Source organism: Dermacentor albipictus, chromosome 1, assembly GCF_038994185.2.
Source record: "Dermacentor albipictus isolate Rhodes 1998 colony chromosome 1, USDA_Dalb.pri_finalv2, whole genome shotgun sequence".
NCBI classification, from domain to species: domain Eukaryota; kingdom Metazoa; phylum Arthropoda; class Arachnida; order Ixodida; family Ixodidae; genus Dermacentor; species Dermacentor albipictus.
Window position 1 is genome coordinate 48,595,518 of NC_091821.1, and position 20,273 is coordinate 48,615,790.

Here is a 20,273-nt window from a genome sequence, read left to right on the forward strand (position 1 = left end):
TCCATAAGCAAAAAGTGAGATAAAAAATCAATTACAGTTTCATTGACTCAGTACTTGCTGCTTCTGAAGCGGGCATCGAAGCAATCGTGATATACGCTCCTACATGCATAGGTCTTGCATGATGCAGGTCCTGCTATGCACTGCACACAGGGCACATGTTGCAAACAGATAATTTCTTTTTGCAGTGCTCAACTATAACGACACACTGACTCAAACATGACTGTGTTGTCATGTATGCTTCAGTGCGTCAGTGTTCTTGATTGCTACACGAGCGATTTATGCCCAACTAGCCCAAAAGACGGACGCACTAGAAAGAAGTTAGTGAATGAGTACAGTGAACTTGTACTGAACTGGATTCACATGCCGAATAGAAGAGTGCAGTGTCAGCTGAAACAGGCGGCACGGCACGGCTGATTATGTAAGTACTTCCAATAGTTCGGCGGAAGTTATCTTTACCACTGGAAACAGCGCAGAGCTTGCCCGTTAAACTTGAGTCAACCGACACCACACGAAACACGCCGCGGTTGACCAACCCAACTTCCACACGGTTCATTCACCACATCACAGGTCACACGAAGTCAAGAGTGCCATATTTTAAATCACTGCAGCACCAAACGGACCTGAAAATTCATTTCCTTCGACAGAGTTTCTCAGGTGAGTTCGTTCACTCGCCAGTTACGAACTCGATGGACCCGCTAGGCCTACGCGTAACGTAAACAACATCGGCGATAGGCGAGTGCTGATTATCCAGACTTCGGAACTCGTAAACATGTTTCCATTCGTTTTGAGCACAACAAAATGCACACACAACAAGCACGGACGTTGCGGTAATCGTGATTCGGTTGGCTGTTTTAGTAGACGATCGCACTGAGCCCGGCGGAACCCAGTGGGCAGGTTGGATTAGTCGGCGTCGTTCGAAGTCGCTTCGGATCCACGTCGCACTGCCACAACCCACGGTCGTCGGTCGTGTCGTCGTCGGCATACTATTACAACACTGTTTTTCAGGAACACTGTCGCGCGCGTTGTACGCCCAAGGAACTCGGACGATCGTTGGTGCCGTCGCCTTCGTACGGGCAGGTACGGGCGGCCATCTTAGGCCTAGTAGCGGAGTCTCCGCAGCCTCCAATTGGTTGACGCCTGCGACTCGTCGCAGCCTCTCATTGGTGCACGCCGGCGCAGCTTCGCCGCGCGTCGGCAAACTTCAAGCATCGGCAGAAGGCATAATCGCTGCGCGACGTTCCGCTTCAGCGCGTTTGCGACCGACGCATTGACGCATTTGACCCTTCGGCGCGCGCCGAAGCGTTCCAGCGCGTGCCAGTGGTTGGGGCATAGCACCAGGTGCATTATTCTTTTCTGTTGCAGCAACCACAGCAGCACAATATTATGCTCAGTAACACTTGCACAGTTTTGTGCGGTATCAGTGGGGAGCTAGCATTCCATAGTGGTGAATTTTTTTCAATAGACGAAGCACCAACAGTGACGGCACACTAGGAACGAACAAAGACAGGACAAGGTGCCTTGTCCTGTCTTTTGTTCCTTCCTAGTGTGCCGTCACTGTTGGCGCTTCCTCTATTGAAAGCTATGCACCAACAAGCCCCACAACGTGTTTTACTGCATAGTGGTGAAGCAGAGAGCCACAGCTATTTCTTCCTACCCTGTCCTATCTTGCTTTTCGCATTTTACCATTGGATTCATATAAGTTCTTTTACCGCGAAGTTGGTTTATAGGTAAGCTGCACAGCGCAGCGTAAGCCTATGATAGTAGCTAGGGGCGTGACTGTCCTCTCCAGGCCCAGTATCTTTCTCTGCTGAAGGATAAGTGGAATTACTGAGAGCTAAAAACCTCCCCTTGTTACACTGCAGGACCAGAGTTCGAAACAACTCGGAGCACAGCATTTTTTTTTTAATGACCTCCAAAGCACTTTGGTATTCCTGCGACAAACACCGGCAGACACCAGCATCAGCGGTGGACATCAAAATGACTAGGGGAGTGAGCCCATAGCAGCTATGACTGTAAAAAACATCAACATGATTGTGTTGTGTAAGGTACAGCCACACTTGCAAGCTAATTTCAGGTGAGGAATGAGTGCTTCAACAGTCAACAATGACCACTTTAAATACAGATAGCAATCAGCCATCTGGCTTGTCACTGCTAAGACACTTCAGAACTTTTAGCACACTATTTTCAGTGCTTTCTAAGCAGTTTAGTCAAGCACAGCGCATTCTTCAGCAGCACTGTTAAGGTTGTAAAGGGTAAAAACTTTGTACTTCTGCACCATTGGTACACGACTTAAGAGACAACCATCGAAATGGTTTTGTAATACTCGGACAAAATATGCGCAACAACTGCAAATTTCACAATAGCACAGCATGAAATGTTCTCTTGAATAAATACATTCAATAAACATCGTTCACTTCATGCTATTCCGAGTCAATTTATAATAGCTATAATATGCTTGCTATGTGAGCAAAATCTACTACTGTATCACGCTTGAACAGCCAAAATCACACGAGCTAGAGTTCATTCTCCACTTAACTCTCGCTACCGTGCCTATTCAAATTGATCAATTCGATTGACGCATTTCAAGTTCCAATTCTCGCACGCGTGCATAGTTTGCAGGTGCCTAGTGCCATCTAGGTCAGAAAGTGGGAATCATAAAGCATGGATCCGCAATGTGTGGTTGGTTTTTGCTTTTTGGTGGTTCGAACATGCTGCAAAAAGCTTCAGACTGCCGCATGCTTGCCTCGATCATGGCACTGTCATCTTGCCTGGACGCTCCTCGAAGGCATTCTGTTTCTCATAACTCGAGGGCTTCAAGAGCCGAATTTGAGGATGAAATCAGCAGCAGTGAAGCTGACGTGGACTCATCGGATTTCAGCATTGATGACGAGGATGTGTCAAGTCAAGCCGGAATGTCCAGCGGGTAAGCTTCGGCTGTATGTGCTGCGCACGTTTCTTGTAATGATAAATAAATGTGAGTGGTGGAGCTTGTACTGTCAACTGTATTACTTATTTGCAGGGTCTCAATGTCCTACAGACACGATTTCTTACCGGCAGCTGTAAAGCGTGTGCAGTTTTTTCCAAGACAAAACCCGGGGGTCAAAGTGGGCGAGGTGCTCCATAACATGAAGCACTTTGGCCGGCCCATTGATTTCTTCAAACTCATTTTCACCGCAGAACTAATCAACCTGACTTGTGAGAACACAAACAAATATGCATGGATGCATATCTTGGAGAAACAAACATATGCCAACAAGGACGGGTCATGGAAAATTTTCGGCCCAATGAAGTGATGGAGTGCATAGGAGTTCTCATCTACATGGGGATTGTGGAGTTGCCTCGCCTGCATCTGTACTGGAACACATAGGAATTATTTTCTGGCCTCATTCCTTCTAGGATTATGCCCAGAAGCCATTTCTTTGCATTTCTTGCTTTTTTGAGTGTCATGGACCCAGAGAAGACTGATCCCATCAGGGATAGCAAGCTGCACAGGATTATCTGCTAAAGCATATCAACAATATCTCCTCTCAGCTTTTCTAGCCATATCGGAATTTGTGTGTTGATGATCGAACGGTAAAGTCGAAAGGGCGTTCTGGAATTCGTCAGTATATGCATAACAAGGGGGTCAAATGGGGGTACAAGCTTTGGGTCCTTGCTGGCTCAAGCATAGACTACACTGTCCAATTGAGTGTTTACACCGACAAGCGTAAAACACCAGTTTCTAAAGGACTTGCATATGATGTCGTGAGCCGCCTGTGTGAGGCATATTTGGATCAAGGGTGCATCACCTATCTTGATAACTTTTATACGTCAACTTCCCTATTTGTACATCTGCTTGAGCGGAAAACTCTCATGCAAAACAATGCGCAAAGATCGTCGTGGATTTTCAACCCAGTTGAAAGACTCCACATGCGAAAAAAGAGCAACACGAGGGAAGATTCGCTGGGTGTGATGCAAAGATATGCTGTACTTTTACCGTGGAACGACAAGTGTGCTATGAATATGATGAACACAACGCATACTGCTAACAATCATGTCGATGCAACGAAAGAAGTGATGAGCGGAAACCAATGGACAATGGTCTCCATAAAGAAGCTGCTCTTGATCGAAGAGCACAACAAAGGCATGCTTGGTGTGGACAAGTCGGACCAGCTAATCTGAATTGAATTGAATTTTATTCTCCTTGAACAAATACACAAGGAAGGAGTAGCCACAAGAAGCTACTGAGATTAGTAGCTTGACGAGGTGGCTGCCCCTTTACACAGCAGCCACCTCGTCACAGCAGTCATCCTACAACGTGTTGATGAAGTCTGTCGGGTAGTGGAAGGCGCTGTTCTTTCACTGCACTGACATTGCTGTCATAAACAGCTTTATTCTTTACCAAGCGCACAGGAAAGATCACCCTGAGATAGAAGAACTGTCCTGAAAAACTGGCTTTGACCAGCTTGCCTTCTGAACTGAGCTGGTCAACCACATGCTTGGGATGGATGACAGCAATGTACACCCTCCACCTCTGGAAAAATGCTGAAATTGCAAGCTCTGCTACGAGAAACGCAAAGTAGAAATGAAGACTGCCGTCTTTTGTGAACCATGTGGTTCACAAACTTGTGCTTCATCCCGACCAGGGACTGCTTTGGGAAATGGCACACTAAGCACCAATGCTAACTTTCTTCATCATGGAAAGGACACTTTTGTGCCATACTTCCTACAATTTGTACCACCTTTTTGTAACATAACGAGCTACAAATTGTATATTTTGAAATGTTTTTACTGCAATTATTTCCAAGGTTGTGCCCCTTCTTCAAGCAAAAAGTTGTCTTTGTTTTACGAACTTTCACAATCTAAACTTTTTTTGTTGAATTATAAAATAAATATATACGTGATAATTATGTCAATGTAGAGAGGATTCATTTAGCTATATTTTCAAATCACACAATGTAGTTAGGCTTTAAGTATTAAGCTAGAAAAATATATTTTCTTCCACCTAGTAAAAACTGCCTTTTTTCCTGTGGCAGCGAAAGGGTTACGTAAACTCTGTTGGCCTAAATTCTCTGATAAGCCAAATACTTCGGGGACCTTTGCTTAGTTTCCCACAGATCTAGTGAACTTTTGTTAAGCAATCGCTCTGATAAAATGAACACATTCATAAGGTTAATTTATGTTTATTCAGTCTTGTACAGATAATAAAGAAGAATGCAGCTGATTACAATTACTCCACTAAAAATGTACACTTGGCAAATACAGCTCAGTAAAGGTAATTGAGCAAATACAAACATGTTAATGCTTATTTTCCCATTGCTTTCCTTCAATCATGTCAGAATTTCATAAACATGTATAATAAATTAGTCGATCTGGCCTTTTTTGTGTATGTTCCATTGTTAGTGACAATCACTCAGACATAACTTTCATAAAGTAGCTGTTTTGTGGAGCTTCTATGGGAGGTTTTTGTTTCCACGAAACAACAACATCTGTGGCACTGACAAGTCCCTGCTAGCAATGCTAGCCTCATGCTTCATGGTTTACCTTTTGTCATGAGGCCATGTTGGAACAGTGTTGTTCAAAGTTCTGATTTTGTTCCTCGTAATTTCCTTTACAAGTTTCTGAAGAAATACGAACGAACTGGCTGGTATGTTTAGGTGTCCTCACATATGAGGTTTCTTCGTAGTTCAAACAATGTTCAATTGCCACGCAGTAGGTATCTTCCACAGCAGCAGTGTTCACCAAAAAGTCCAGATGCTCAAAGCTGTACAGTTGGTGGAGTTTTAAACACATCTTGGTGCAATCTAGTGGCAAGCAACAAAATTGGCTGGTTTGTATGAATTGCAGCTTGGTGCATTGAGTTACACTGTCACTGGGCAGTAGAACCTATCACATATTAAGGTTTCAATTTCACCCATATTTGGGTGCTCGCCAACTGGAGGTGGTATACATATACTATATTTGCTGGAAGTAGCCTGTGTCCCAGGCTATTGAGAGTGTGTGCCCTGCTCTCAGCCTAAGTATGCAGAAGGTGGGAGAAAACAACACTGTCAAGTTTGAAACTGTCACTGGCACTGTTTTTAAACTCAAAACTGCCATGCACAAGAATTTTAAAGTATTTAAGTGAGCTACTGGTGGTTGGTGAAGTAGCATAGGCAATTAAGCCCAAGTGCTCATACGGTATTTACTCGTGTAAGACCTACTCTTGTTTAAGACCCCCTACTTTTCAGATCATAAATTCGAGGGAAAAAAAAGTTAAACCAAATGTTGGATTTTGAACTTGTGGCCGTCAGTATCAGCTGATTCCATTGCTAAATGTTTTAAACTCACTGAAATATTTTAAATGAATTTCTGGGGTTTTATGTGCCAAAACCACGATTTGATTATGAGGCACACTGTAGTAGGGAGCTCCGGATTAATTTTTGACTACCTGGAGTTCTTTCAGCGCCCAATGCACAGTACACAGGCGCTTTTTATTTTGCCCCCATCGAAATGCAGCTGCCAAGGCCGAGATTTGATCCCACGACCTCACGACAAAGTGAAAGCCACTAAGAAAACCACGGTGCGTTAGCTGAAATATATGAAGGCGTGGACCGCACCGAAGACAACTGTCTTTTGGAACATTCCAATGAGACTGTTAAGCTTCAGCGATGATGGAAGCAACACTGAGCCAGGGAGTGATGAAGAATGAAGCGAAACTTGATGTGGCGCCCGAATCTTGAATCAATGCATTTGTAGTGCACGTTTGCATTCTGTTCCATCGTTCACAGCATTGTTCATGGTTTTAGCAGGCAGTCATGTGTCCAAATCGTGTAAGAGCCACACCCTGCCATGATTCCGGAAAAAAATTGTGGGTCTTACACGAGTAACTACGACAGATTGGCATATACTGCCTACACAACATGCTGCCCAGATGGTAATCAAACCAAAATCGGCTGACAGCCAGTTAGAGCTCAGAGTAAATGGAATGTAGATGAAACCTTGTAACTTCAGCCATAACATTAATAATAATAATATTTGGGGTTTTATGTGCCAAAACCACTTTCTGATTATGAGGCACGCCGTAGTGGAGGACTCCGGAAATTTTGACCACCTGGGGTTCTTTAACGTGCACCTAAATCTAAGCACACGGGTGTTTTCGCATTTCGCCCCCATCAAAATGCGGCCGCCGTGGCCGGGATTCGATCCCGCGACCTCGTGCTCAGCAGCCCAACACCATAGCCACTGAGCAACCACGGCGGGTAGCCATAACATTACACTGCTGTCAGCAAATGAATGACCCCAAGTGACAGAACACTACACACATTGTGTTCTCACTCTAAAAGTGTCGGAATGGCGAAACTGCATCTACAACCTCTCAGGCACTGTGCATATATTCAGCACAGCATATTTCTTCCATCACAGCATGTTCCTTCCGTCACAGCATACAAAGCATGCAACAAAGCATTCCATGCCTAAAATTCTCTTTAAAATTCACACCACAGTGCAGCTCAGATGAACAAACATACTGCAGTTATATTGTCACCCAGCTATTACAACTAAAACAGTTTGGCAAAATACAGATTGGCAAAAAACATCTGCCTTTAGCGATGGCTGGTCCTCGGAGAGCCCGCGCGCAACCTCAAACTTCGTCGTTCTCACCTTAAGGGTCCCGTGCCAACACGTGCAAACTTATTTCACGTCAATATGCATTCCCTAGCAGGAGCTTGATTTAGTACTACCCTACACAAATAAGAACAGGAGGGAGGGAACAGTTGTACCTCCATTTTTGTAGTGCAGCCTGAGCAGCACAACAGACCTATAGCTGTTTACAAATTGTTTGTATATGATAAGAAGATTGACTACAAGTAACATTACGAAGCAGAGTGCATACAAGCTTGATTAAGATATACATTGTTGAAACTGCAGAGAGGAGCACCCCTGGACACATTACAGTAAAACCTCATTAAACCGTACCCGCTTAAACAGTAGTTTCCTTTTAAAAGTAGTAAAGTCTAATCCACAACTTAGCGGCTATTGAACATAATGTGCTTTGTATACGCATAAACCGTACCAGCTTATTGCGTACATATCAGTTAACACGTAGTGTTTCCCACTTTTCGTCGCGCAAACACGGCGGTGTGTCTTCTCCATCGGATGCCCCAGCAGAACAAGCCTCAGAGAACAGAACAACAGCCTCCAAGCGCCCTGTGTGTTTGCGAGTGAAGCCACATCAACACCAACATAATTTCGGCGGCATACCAGAGTGCGTTGTGGCGTCATGCATGTGAGGACTCACGTCGTGCAGAAGCTCGGATAAATAAGACGCCGGACGCTCAGCATAGAAGAAAAATTAGACATTGTTCGTGCTATCGAAAATGACACGAAGAAGTCGGCGCTGGCACGCGACAGGGATCTGCTGCTGACTAGGGTGTGTGGCATTTGGAATGTGAAGAAGTTGCTCGGCAGTGCTGCTGTGACCGCGAAGGGATGTTGGCTACGAGGTTCGACTTTTCGCCATCGTTGCCTCTGTTGTTGCCGAAATGTCAGCTAGCGACAGTGATGAGGACGACACGGAAAGCGACAACACGGGCAATTCAGGCCCAACAGTGGCAGAAGCTGCGCATTACGTCAGCCTCATGAATGCAATCGTCGCGACGAGAACAGCACCCCATAATGAAAAAGGCGCTTTGGGACTTCTGCAGCGCTACCGCCCGCATGCATGGAGAACATGCAACACCAACGAGGAATCTGCCATGCGAATGCTTGGCGAGGAGAGGTGGCTGGCTGAAAAGCTGGCTCGCAGCTTCAGTAAGTTTGAGGCCGCTGTCGTCGCTGCTAGGCTGCGGCGGCATCAAACGAAAATAACACTTCTGTCGCACGAAGTGAATAAATACTGCATGTTTTTTCCCCTTTCATCGCACTCTCTCCGAGTTCCGTTTTTGCAAGGTAAACGGTCAGTCTCATGCTATTTTGGTTAAAATTAAATTATGGGATTTTACGTGCCAAAACCACTTTCTGATTATGAGGCACGCTGTAGTGGGGGACTCCGGAAATTTCGACCACCTGGGGTTCTTTAACGTGCACCTAAATCTAAGTACCACGGGTGTTTTCGCATTTCACCTCCATCGAAATGTGGCCGCCGTGGCCGGGATTCGATCCCGCAACCTCCATGCTCAGCAGCCCAACACCATAGCCACTGAGCAACCACGGTGGGTGCTATTTCGGTTAAACAGTACTACCGTTTAGTACATACTTTTTCCAAGCTCCGGCCAACTACGGTTTAATGAGGTTTCACTGTATACAAAATAGGAAATTAATTTCTTCCAAAGCTTTCACACAGATACAGAACACAAAACTGAACAACAAACACTAAGTAAGGCACGAAGAAAATGTGTGAAGACTGCCAACTTAATAATATGCTCACCTTTAGCACAGCAGAGTTTCCACATGGCCTCAGAATCTCAATTGACATGTCAACAAATTGCCTTTGTACACTGCTGATAAATGCATCCACATTTCTGCAAGGAACCAGGGAGATACAAGTTGCACTATCACGCATACCATTTCCACATAAAATTTGCACGCTTTTGCTAATTTCCAAGGAAAATAGCTAATGTGACTTTCACTATAAGCACTCCTATGAGCAAGTTACTAGTTTCTTATCGGCCTCAGTATTATTACAGATCATCTTGTGACTATGCAAAGTTTATTACAAGCACCCATACAGCAATTTATACTATATATAACTAAAATTTATACTATATTTATAACCTTAACATCTCAGTCAAATAAGTAAACAAGGCACAATACACCGTCTATTGCAAGAAACTAACAGCCAGCAAACCACCGCTGGCAACGACCCAGTGGCTTTACTTCTTTTTGTAATAGTTTGTACATGTATTGCGTAACCAACATGGACTCTGCTCATTGCTCGGCACAGCCAAGCTGCCTCTCTTTCTTTACTGTGCAATAATGATGCAGCCAAGCTCCACAGCAACTCAAAGTTTAAGGTAACCTATGGTGGGCAAAAACTTCATCTTACAAGTTATGCTTCCAAGACCTGTAACATTACTTCAAAATAACTAAGAAATCTCAACTGCATTAGCTAATCACTAGTGTGTAACGTCAAGAAATTTAAACAATATATGAATGCTTAAAACCAACATAATTGAGCGATCAACACAAATGATGGCAAGCTAGACCGGAAGCCACAGTGATCTCAGAGAAGTTAGTTGTACTAGCACGCAATAGACTGATTTCACCACATTTAGAGCAAATGTGCTGCGGTACTGTCAGCACCACACTGAATGCAGTCCTCGCTACTTTCCCCTGTACCGGGCACATGGCGTATTTAAGAACGCAACCTGGAATCGCCATAGACATTCACATTCTCATTTTATCTAAGTGCCTAACTTTGTTTTCATCAAACCCTCTGTCACCTATACAGCACTTATTCAAGAGTGTCAGCTTCCAGCCTAACACAAAAGATGAAAGAACACTGTACTAGTTGCCTTGCACGCAGACCACATCTACTTAGAGATCGCTACCTTCTTGAATGCTGTTAAATCCTTAATTTTTGGGGTGAGGCCAATTATCACCAGAGACAAAGGTAAAAACTGTATATACATGTATACGAATCTAGGCCGATAGTATTTTTCAAATAATCTTATACCAAACGCTAGGGTTGGCTTAAATTCGAGGATTAAAAAAAAAAATGTGCCAGTTTTTAATTGAAAATGATAAATATGGTGCATAGCTGGCACTATCTAGAAAAGTCAGTATCGCAGCCACTACTAGCCACGCCAGTAGCCAACTAAAGTACATGAGCAACACTGTCATTTTGACCTGTGCCGTATCAGCATGGTGTTATCGTAATGGCACCAAAACAGGCAATGCCACTATAGTGCCGCTTTCAAACAAAAAGTTGTTCTAGTTGCAGAGGCATCATCACATGTTCAACCAGGGTGAGACTTCTGCAACAATGAGAAAAATGTCCGTCGTTGGGGGGGCAATGGGACATGTTTTTGGCATGCGCTGCAGCGAGGATGGTATATACCGGGCCACAGAAAGACAGTGATGAGGCTAGCAGCGACGATGATTCAGAATGAGCTCGAATATTCAATACATGCTGTTCTCAGTTTGTGAACACTGTCCTTGCTTTTTTATTCGGCCTACATTTGAGATAAGTTTGTTTTTTTTTCCTAACTTTGGACTTTCGCGAACAAGCTTAGAACTGGGGTCAGCCTAGATTCGAGTAAATACGGTAAGCGCTGCCAGTGGTCAGACGCCATTCAGTCAGTCGGTAAGTTCCTCCAGCAGGCGGAGGCCGTGATGAATAAGAAACCTGAAAGGCCAAATATGGCATTGCCAAGCAACGTCGAGTGGCAGAATCAACAGCCAAGCTTTCTGCACAATGTCATTAGCACCACTCCTAAGTAATACATTCACTTGCTCCCATAGGGCCTGCATGACTCAAGAGTGGCTGGCTGTGAAAATCTGTGTCCACGTCACCCTCAAGGATAGCATCCCTGGTACCAAACCAGTGGCGTAGCCAGAAATTTATCTCTGGGGGGTTTCTCTGCCAATAACATCCACTCCTCCCCCTACTTCACCCCCCTCTCTTCTTCTTTCTTTTTCTGTATGTGTATGTGTGTGTATATATATATATATATATATATATATATATATATATATATATATATATATATATATATATATATATATATATATATATATATACAGTAAAACCTCGTTAAACCGTACCCGCTTAAACAGTAGTTTCGGTTTAAAAGTAGTGAAGTCAATTCCCCGACTCAGCGGCCATTGAACATAATGTATTTTGTATCCGCATAAACCGTACCAGCTTATTGCGTACGCATCGGTTAAAACGTAGCGTTTCCACTTTTCGTCGCGCAAACACGGCGGTGCGTCGTCTCCATCAGGCGGCCGAGCAGAACAACAAGCCTCAGAGATCGGTACAACGGCCTCCAAGCGCCCTGTGCGTTTGCACGTGAAGCCGCATCAACATCATTTCGAAGCCGCATGGACGCCGTGCCAGAGAGCGTTGTGGCGTCGTGCAAGCGAGGACTCGCGTCATGCCGAAGCTCGGATAAAAAAGACGCCGGGTGCTCAGCATAGAAGAAAAATTAGACATCGTCCGTGCTACCGAACGTGACACGAAGAAGTCGGCGCTGGCCCGCGACATGGATCTGCTGTTGACTACAGTGTGTGGCATTTGGAATGCGGAGTTGCTCGGCAGCGCTGCTGCGACCGCGAAGAGATGTCGGCTACGAGGTTCGACTTTTCACCATCGTTGCCGCTGTTGTTGCTGAAGTGTCAACTAGCGACAGTGATGAGGACGACACGGAAAGCGACAGCACGGGCTATTCAGGCCCGACAGTGGCAGAAGCTGCGCGTTACGTCAGCCTCATGAATGCGATCGTCGCAAGGAGAACAGGGGCGCGACAACGTAACTATTCCAAACGAAAAGTTTTCCGAACTCCGGCACCCGGCAATGAAAAAGACGCCCCGGGACTTATGCAGCACTACTGCGCGCGTGCACGGAGAATACGTAACGCCAACGAGGAATCTTCCGTGCGAGTGTTTGCCGAGAGGAGTGGGGCGGGCTGAGAAGCTGGCACGCAGCTTCAGTAAGTTTGAGGCCGCTGTCGTCGTGCTAGGCCGCCGCGACATCAAACGAAAATAACGTTTACGTCCCGCGAAGTGAATAAATACTGCATGTTTTTTCCCCTTTCATCGCACTCTCTCTGAGTTCCGTTTTCGACAGGTAAGTGGGCGATCTCATGCTATTTCGCTTAAACAGTACTACCGTTTAGTACGTACTTATTCCGAGCTCCGGCCGACTACGGTTTAACGAGGTTTCACTTATATATATATATATATATATATATATATATATATATATATATATATATATATATATATATATATATATATATATACGGTGTCCCAGCTAACTTTAGCCAAAGTTTAAAAATACGTGAATGCCACATAGCTGGACATTCTGCCTAATTGGACAATTAGTCTTAAATAATTAATCAACTTCTCAAATTTGATAATTAGATGAAAAGTGTCAATGAGAAAATTGTAGAGTGACATGAAAAACTCCTGACACAGTTTTATATACCTCAATACGTGCTACATAAAAGTATTTTTCCGAGCGTGAAAGAGACCCGCAAAGGCATGCAAAATTGCTGTGCAACTGCACTCTTAAACAAATGTACACCCTTTGGGGCTTATCTTTCCACACAACAATAATTGTAATCTGTCTCGTCCGCAGTTCCATTATTTAATGTTGCAGGCCCGGTACTTCCAAGTCACGAACGGCATACGTGTTATCAGCATGACAGAGCATTCTCGACAGCAAAGTAGCGAGCGCAGCGTTTTCAAGGAAGGAAACGCAAGCAACACAGAGGACGATTATTGTTGTGTGGCAAATGTACACCCCAAGGGGTGTACATTTCTTTAAGGGTGGGGCCGCTCGAGGCACTCGAGGATAGATGTCATCTGACGGGACAAAAATTTTTCATTGCTAAGGCGTGCAGCCACTTCAAATCAAATCATGCTATTATGTTTATACTATTTTTAAAAATGATGATATTAAAGAAAAACTAAACTTCCGTTTGCAAATTGATGCATTTATATAATGTATGTTGATGACATATAGCTGGTACATGACTTGGAAAAACGAACAGTACGAAAAACAGGCCAAACAAAAACAAGACAGTGCACAATCATGTGTCTTCTTTGCAGGCAAGACTTGCTGCAGCCCAGGTTACAGTGGAGATAACTGTCGTTTTCCAGCGAGATCTTCTAGTGAGTGGTATGGCCATGACTACGTACAGAAGCGGGTAGGCACTATATTGAAAGTCACCTATCACTCTATCCCGCTTTTCGGGTTGTGGGCATGCTATATCATACGTCTATAACTTGAGTAATACTTGTTGGGGGGCTAGTTGGTGCATGTTTCCAGAAGAGGGTTATAGCGCCGAAAAAACACAACACACAGCAAGCGAGACGGGACAGACGCGTCTGTCCCGTCTCGCTTGCTGTGTGTTGTATTTTTTCGGTGCTATAACCCTCTTCTGGTCTATAACACGCCTTCTAACATACGCCTATTTGTGGGCTGTGTTATTGACCGACCCATTAACAATAGCTCAGATATCCCTGTACTGCAGCGTGACTTACGAACAGTTGAAAAATGGTGTAAGACATGGTTAATGTCATTAAATGTAAATAAAACCTCATTAATATCTTTCAATTGTCGGCATTCTTATGTAGCACCCTCATATCGCTTTGGTAATTCAATAATATAATCTGTGACCTGTTATAAATACTTATGGCTTATTAAAACGCACAATCTTTCATGGTCCTCTCACATCGCTAATATAACTAACTAGGCTAACCGCACCTTAGGCTTTCTCTGGCGGCATCTGAAATTTGCCCCTCCTTCGGTAAAAACTCTTGCCTACAAATCTGTGGTAAGACCCAAACTTGAATACGCATGCTCAGTTTGGGACCCTCATCATACTCTTTCTAACATGCTTGAATCTGTCCAAAACCGCGCAGCCCGATTTATCTTTCATGACTATTCTTCATATACTAGTGTCAAGTGCTAAAATCGAATGCGAATCTTCCTAGAATAGAAACGAGACGTCAAGTGTCCAGGCTCATTCTATATCACAAGTTTTATTATGCCCCTGTGGCGACACACACCGCGCATATTTCTGTGCACCCTCCGTCTTCTTATCATCTGGCCCAGCATAACACAGCTGCATGCAGGACTGCATGTTCGATAAAACATAGCGCCACCGCCACGTCACCCGAGGTATGCGTCACCGACGGTGGCTATAAAAACAGGCTGCCTGGCTGAGAAAGACCGCTTTCTACCTTCCGCTACTGGGACGAACATAGCATTGGTATGCCCGTCCGCTGCCATCGTTAGTCGAATAAAAAATCGCTACGTTTTTATGTTTGGATTCGTCCTTCGGCAGACATGACATCCCACATCTGGTGACCTGGACAACGAACAACAACGCATCGCCATGGACGAACAAGACGCCCTTCAACGACAGCTGGAACTTCTCAAAAGACAGCTTCACACGCAGCAAGAGGTGATCCAGAAGCAAGATCAACAGCGTCAGGAAGGGCACGACCAGCTCAATGGTTCCGTGCAGCAGCATCCTGCTGGCTCCGCCAAGGACGTCACAACCCCGGCAGATGGCATCCTGCACGCTGCCCCGCACGGCGTCTGGCGTGTCACTGTAAAGCTTCCGCCGTTTTTGGCCGACTCACCCGAGGTATGGTTCACCCAAGTTGAGGCCCAGTTCTCCCTCGCGCACATCACGCAAGACCTGACCCGCTACGACTATGTCGTCGCCCACCTCGATGCCTGCTACGCCAACGAGGTCCGGGATGTCCTTGCCAACCCACCAACCTATACGAACACCTCAAGACTGAACTCATTTGCCGCCTGTCACTCTCGGAAGCCCAGAAGGTGCGACAACTTCAGTCCGCAGAACTTGCTGAGCGCAAGCCTTCGCAGCTCCTCCGCCACATGCGTGCTCTCGCGGGCAACATGGAAGTCCAGGATTCGTTACTGCGAACTCTCTGGCTTCAACAACTTCCACCGCATGTCCAGGGAATTCTGCAGGCTCACCTTACGCTACTTCTCGACCAACTTGCCGGGATCGCTGATCGTGTCATCGAGGTCTCCGTGCCGCGGTTGTCACCCACCATTCAGGCTGTCGCCGCACCGCCGAACACCATGGAGCTTGCGCTCCGTATAGACGATATCAACTGACAGCTCAGCTCCATTCAACGACTGGATCAACACTTGCCGACGCACCACTCTCAAAGCCGTGGCCAGAACACTATCCCATCACAGCAGCCTGGTGACAACGACTGATGCTATTACCATCGACGCTTCGGGGACAGAGCACGACAATGTCGACCACCCTGCTCCGCTAGAAATCAGGGAAACGCCAACGGCAGCTCGTAGCCACGGCTGCGAGCTGCCAACCTGGAGGCCGTCACATCTTCGTCACTGACCAAATTACAAAGCAGTGGTTCCGACATTTGCTGCTACCCGCGAGCCCATCTGCAAGGTCCCCGTCCTTCTACGTCTTTCGAGCTCAGCGCGGCAAACCGGTCCACAATCAAAACTTACGGCTCGCTCCGCCTGCACGTCCAGCTTAAAAACCTACGCCGTGACCTTCATTGGAATTTTGTCATCGCCGACGTCACCGAGCCAATCATCGACTCAGACTTTTTGGCGCATTACAACCTCCTTCCAGACTGCCGCCACGACCGCCTCATCGGCGTGACAACGGGACATTCCGCGCCAGGACAGCGAACGACTACCCACCAGCCAAGCATCAAGGTACTCAGTGTCGAACATAATTCACCATACCATGCCATCCTCGCCGAATTTCCCGGTTTGACGCGCCCCAGCGGGTTGCCACGTGATGTGCAACACACCACTGTACACTACATCCGGAACACCCCAGGCCCACCGGTTTTCTGTCGCGCCCGTCGCCTTGCCCCAGACCGCATGCGCATAGCCAAAGCAGAGTTCGAAGCCATGCTCCGGGAGGGAATCGCCCGCCCCTCCGACGGCCCATGGGCCTCGCCACTTCACCTCGTCCCGAAGAAGACTGAAGGCTGGCGGCCCTGTGGGGACTACCGTGCCCTCAACGCCCGCACCATTCCGGACAGGTACCCCATTCACCATATACAGGACTTCGCCCATTGCATTTCTGGCTGCGTTCTCTCCATGCTAGAGTTGATCAAGGCCTACACACAGATACTCGTCAATCCAGACGACGTCCCGAAAACTGCAATCATTACTCCTTTCGGCTTGTTCGAGTTTCCCTTCATGAGCTTTGGCCTGAGGAACGCCGGACAAACCTTTCAACGCTTCATCGACGAAGTCGTCCGCGGCCTTGACTTCTGCTTTGTTTATCTTGCCTACATATTGGTCTTTTCCCGCAACACCAACGAACACCACAGGCACCTTCGTCTGCTTTTCCAACGCCTCGGTGACCACGGCCTACTCGTCAATGTCCCAAAGAGCACGCTCGGCGCTTCAGTCATCAAATTCCTCGGCCATGAAGTTTCATTAGAGGGAACTAGACCCCTACCTGAACGCATCTCTGACATGCAAAATTACACTCAACCAACCACCGCTAAAGACCTTCGCCGTTTCCTCGGCATGCTGAACTTTTACAGGCATTTCTTGCCCCACGCAGCCGAGTACCAGGCTCCCCTCCATGATGCCTTGGCTGGTCACCGAGGAAACCAACCCGTCACGTGGACACCGGCTTTAACGCAACTTTACGAAAAATGTAAAGCTGCTCTTTGCACTGCCACCCTTCTCTCCCATCCTGTGCCAGACGCTCCCTTGGGGCTCTTCACGGATGCCTCTAGCATCGCCGTAGGCGCCGCCCTGATGCAGCATGTAGACGACACTTGGCATCCCTTGGCGTTCTTCTGCAAGAAACTTTCAGCACGCAAAACAACCCCTTCTGCGGCCAGTCCCACCAACGAAACCACGACCCCCGCCCCGTCGAGTTCGCCAGCTTACTACAGAGAACTTCTGGCGATATACGAAGCAGTTCAGCACTTTCGCCACATTCTCGAAGCACAGCACTGCACTATCTACACCAACCATAAACCTCTGACCTACGCCTTTTCTCAATGCCGCGACAAACTCCCACCGGTCCAGCAGAACCAGCTCTCGTTCATTGCCCAGTTTACCACCGACATCCAACATGTCAGCGGGAAGGACGTGGTCGCCGAAGCGCTTTCACGTGAGGCAGCTATTAGCCCTTCGCAAATAACAGCTGATGTCCTCGCCAAGGCTCAGACTACGGACGCCGAACTGCAGGAGCTTCTTAAGGGCGGGTCCTCGCTACAGCTGCAGCAAGTCCCCATACCTGAATCGACAACGACTATCTACTGCGACATATCAACAGCACGAAGCAGGCCTTACGTGCTCCTTTCCCATCACCGTGGCCTCTTTAACCAGCTACATAACCTCAGCCACCCCGGCATACGGGCCTCTGCATGCCTCGTGGCCGACCGCTATGTCTGGCCCCCCATGCAGCGAGATTGCCGCACCTGGGCACGCTCCTGCATTCAATGCCAGCGCGCTAAAGTCCCCAGGCATGTCATTTCACCACTCGGCGCATTCCCCCAGGCCTCTGGTCGGTTTCAACACGTCCACCTTGATATCATAGGGCCCTTGCCTCCAGCTGGACGCTATCGTTACTGCCTCACCGCCATCGATCGGTACACCCGATGGCCTGAGGCATGGCCCCTCGAGGAAATCACTGCAGAAGACGTCGCCTCGGTCTTCTTCGCCGGCTGGATTGCCCGCTTCGGGCCCCCTCACCGCGTCACCACCGACCAAGGACGACAGTTCGAATCGCTCCTTTTCCGGCTGCTCGGGCTGACCATCGGGTTCGAACGCTCGCAGACCACCAGCTACCACCCATGCGCCAACGGGATGATCGAGCGTTTCCACCAACAGTTCAAAGCAGCCATCATGTGCCACCCGGACTCAACCTGGCCTGAAGCCATCCCAGCTGTCACCTTAGGTCTTCGCGCCACCTTCAAGCCCGACTTTCAGGCTACACCCACAGAACTCTTCTACGGGGAACCGCTCCGTCTCCAAGGTGAATTTCTTGCTGCACCGCCATCCACCACCGCGACGTCAGATCCCACCAATTTCATCGCCCGGCTCCGACGCACCATCGCTGCCCTCCGCCCGTCACCAGCAGCTCACCACTGTAAGACCGCCCCCTTCGTCTTCAAGGATCTGGCAACGTGCTCGCACACTTTTCTCCGCGAAGACACCGTCTGCCGGCCTTTACAGCCACCTTACAGCGGACCCTACCTAGTTCTCCGTCGCGACTACAAAACCTTCACCCTGCGCATTAAAGGGAACGCCGTCCGCATCTCTATCGACCGGCTGAAGCCGGCCTACACCGATTCCGGCGAACCAGGGAATACCAGTGCATCCACAGACGTCCATCCACGACCGCAGACATTGCAGCCTGCTTCTGTCACTACACGCAGCGGACGTCAGGTATGCTGCCCAGATTTTTACAAGCCCTGACGGCTCTCCACTCCGCGGGGGGGTGATGTGGCGACACACTCCGCGCATATTTCTGTGCACCCTCCGTCTTATCATCTGGCCCAGCATAACACAGCTGCACGCTGGACTGCATGGTTGATAAAACATAGCGCCACCACCACGTCACCCGAGGTGTGCGTCACCGACGGTGGCTATAAAAACAGGCTGCCTGGCTGAGAAAGACCGCTTTCTACCTTCCGCTACTGGGACGAACGTAGCGTTGGTATGCCCGTCCGCTGCCATCGTTAGTTGAATAAAGAATCGTTACGTTTTTATGTTTGGATTCGTCCTTCGGCAGACATGACATCCCACACCCCAATTGGTAACAGCGTCATATCGCCAGCTCACCGCCATTCATCCCGGACCAATCATTCAAAGTCAGTGTACCCCCTGCATGTGCGCACATCATCCCATCTTCATTCGTTTTTTCCACGTACAGCGAGAGACTGGAATGATCTGCCTGAAGAAGCGGCAGACCACTCCAGTGCGACTGCATTCAGGACTGCCATCGAACACATTTTTCTTTGAAGCTGCCCACCGCTCATGCAAAACCCCTCTCAAGGGGCATTTGAGGAATAAATAAATAAATAAATAAATAAAATAAATATAATTCTACACTTAAAGATATAGGAACGAACCTTTGCACTAGAACTTCAAGAATATGATAGATGCAAGTTTCACTCACTCTCGGTGACCTGCTGTCCGACTTGTTAACGTGATGTCTGAAAGCAACTTGCAATCATGGTATTGTAGCCATCACATGATGCATATTGTTACTTGATTACACTCTGGAATTGATGAGACAGGCAGTCTAAAGCAGGGCTATTTCCAGTTTAGAAGCCTTTGTGAAAATTACGGCGTCCGCATTTCGCAGTAAAATAAGGGCTGTTGGATACGGACCCTTTTCCTGGCATCACTCAAGTTCCCCGACCACATCCAATCGCCGTTGCATTCCAATTTTGGTGCACCGGGGCGCGTCTACCATGTTATCGGACCCGTCAGACAGGTTGGCGACTCCCACCTCACGCCGCACGTCGAGCTATTGTCTCCCCCCCTCCTTGACTCTTCCCGAAAGTGCAACGGGGGGCTGACATGGTTCCAGGCAGTTTGTCTTGGTCTCAAGCAAAGCTGTTTTGCGGCTCTGGAAGGTCAC

At 47.4% G+C, this 20,273-nt stretch overlaps 1 protein-coding gene across 3 annotated transcripts in view; it reads right to left on the bottom strand.

Annotated features, from left to right (window-relative positions):
* Positions 1 to 20,273, bottom strand: part of MED27 (mediator complex subunit 27) — an 83,215-nt gene that overhangs the window by 32,236 nt on the left and 30,706 nt on the right. For all 3 annotated transcript variants that reach the window (XM_065436685.2, XM_065436679.2, XM_065436690.2), the window contains exon 4: positions 9,386 to 9,479. In XM_065436685.2, coding sequence (XP_065292757.1) covers positions 9,386 to 9,479 — 94 coding nt within the window. The remainder of the gene's footprint in view (positions 1 to 9,385; positions 9,480 to 20,273) is intronic.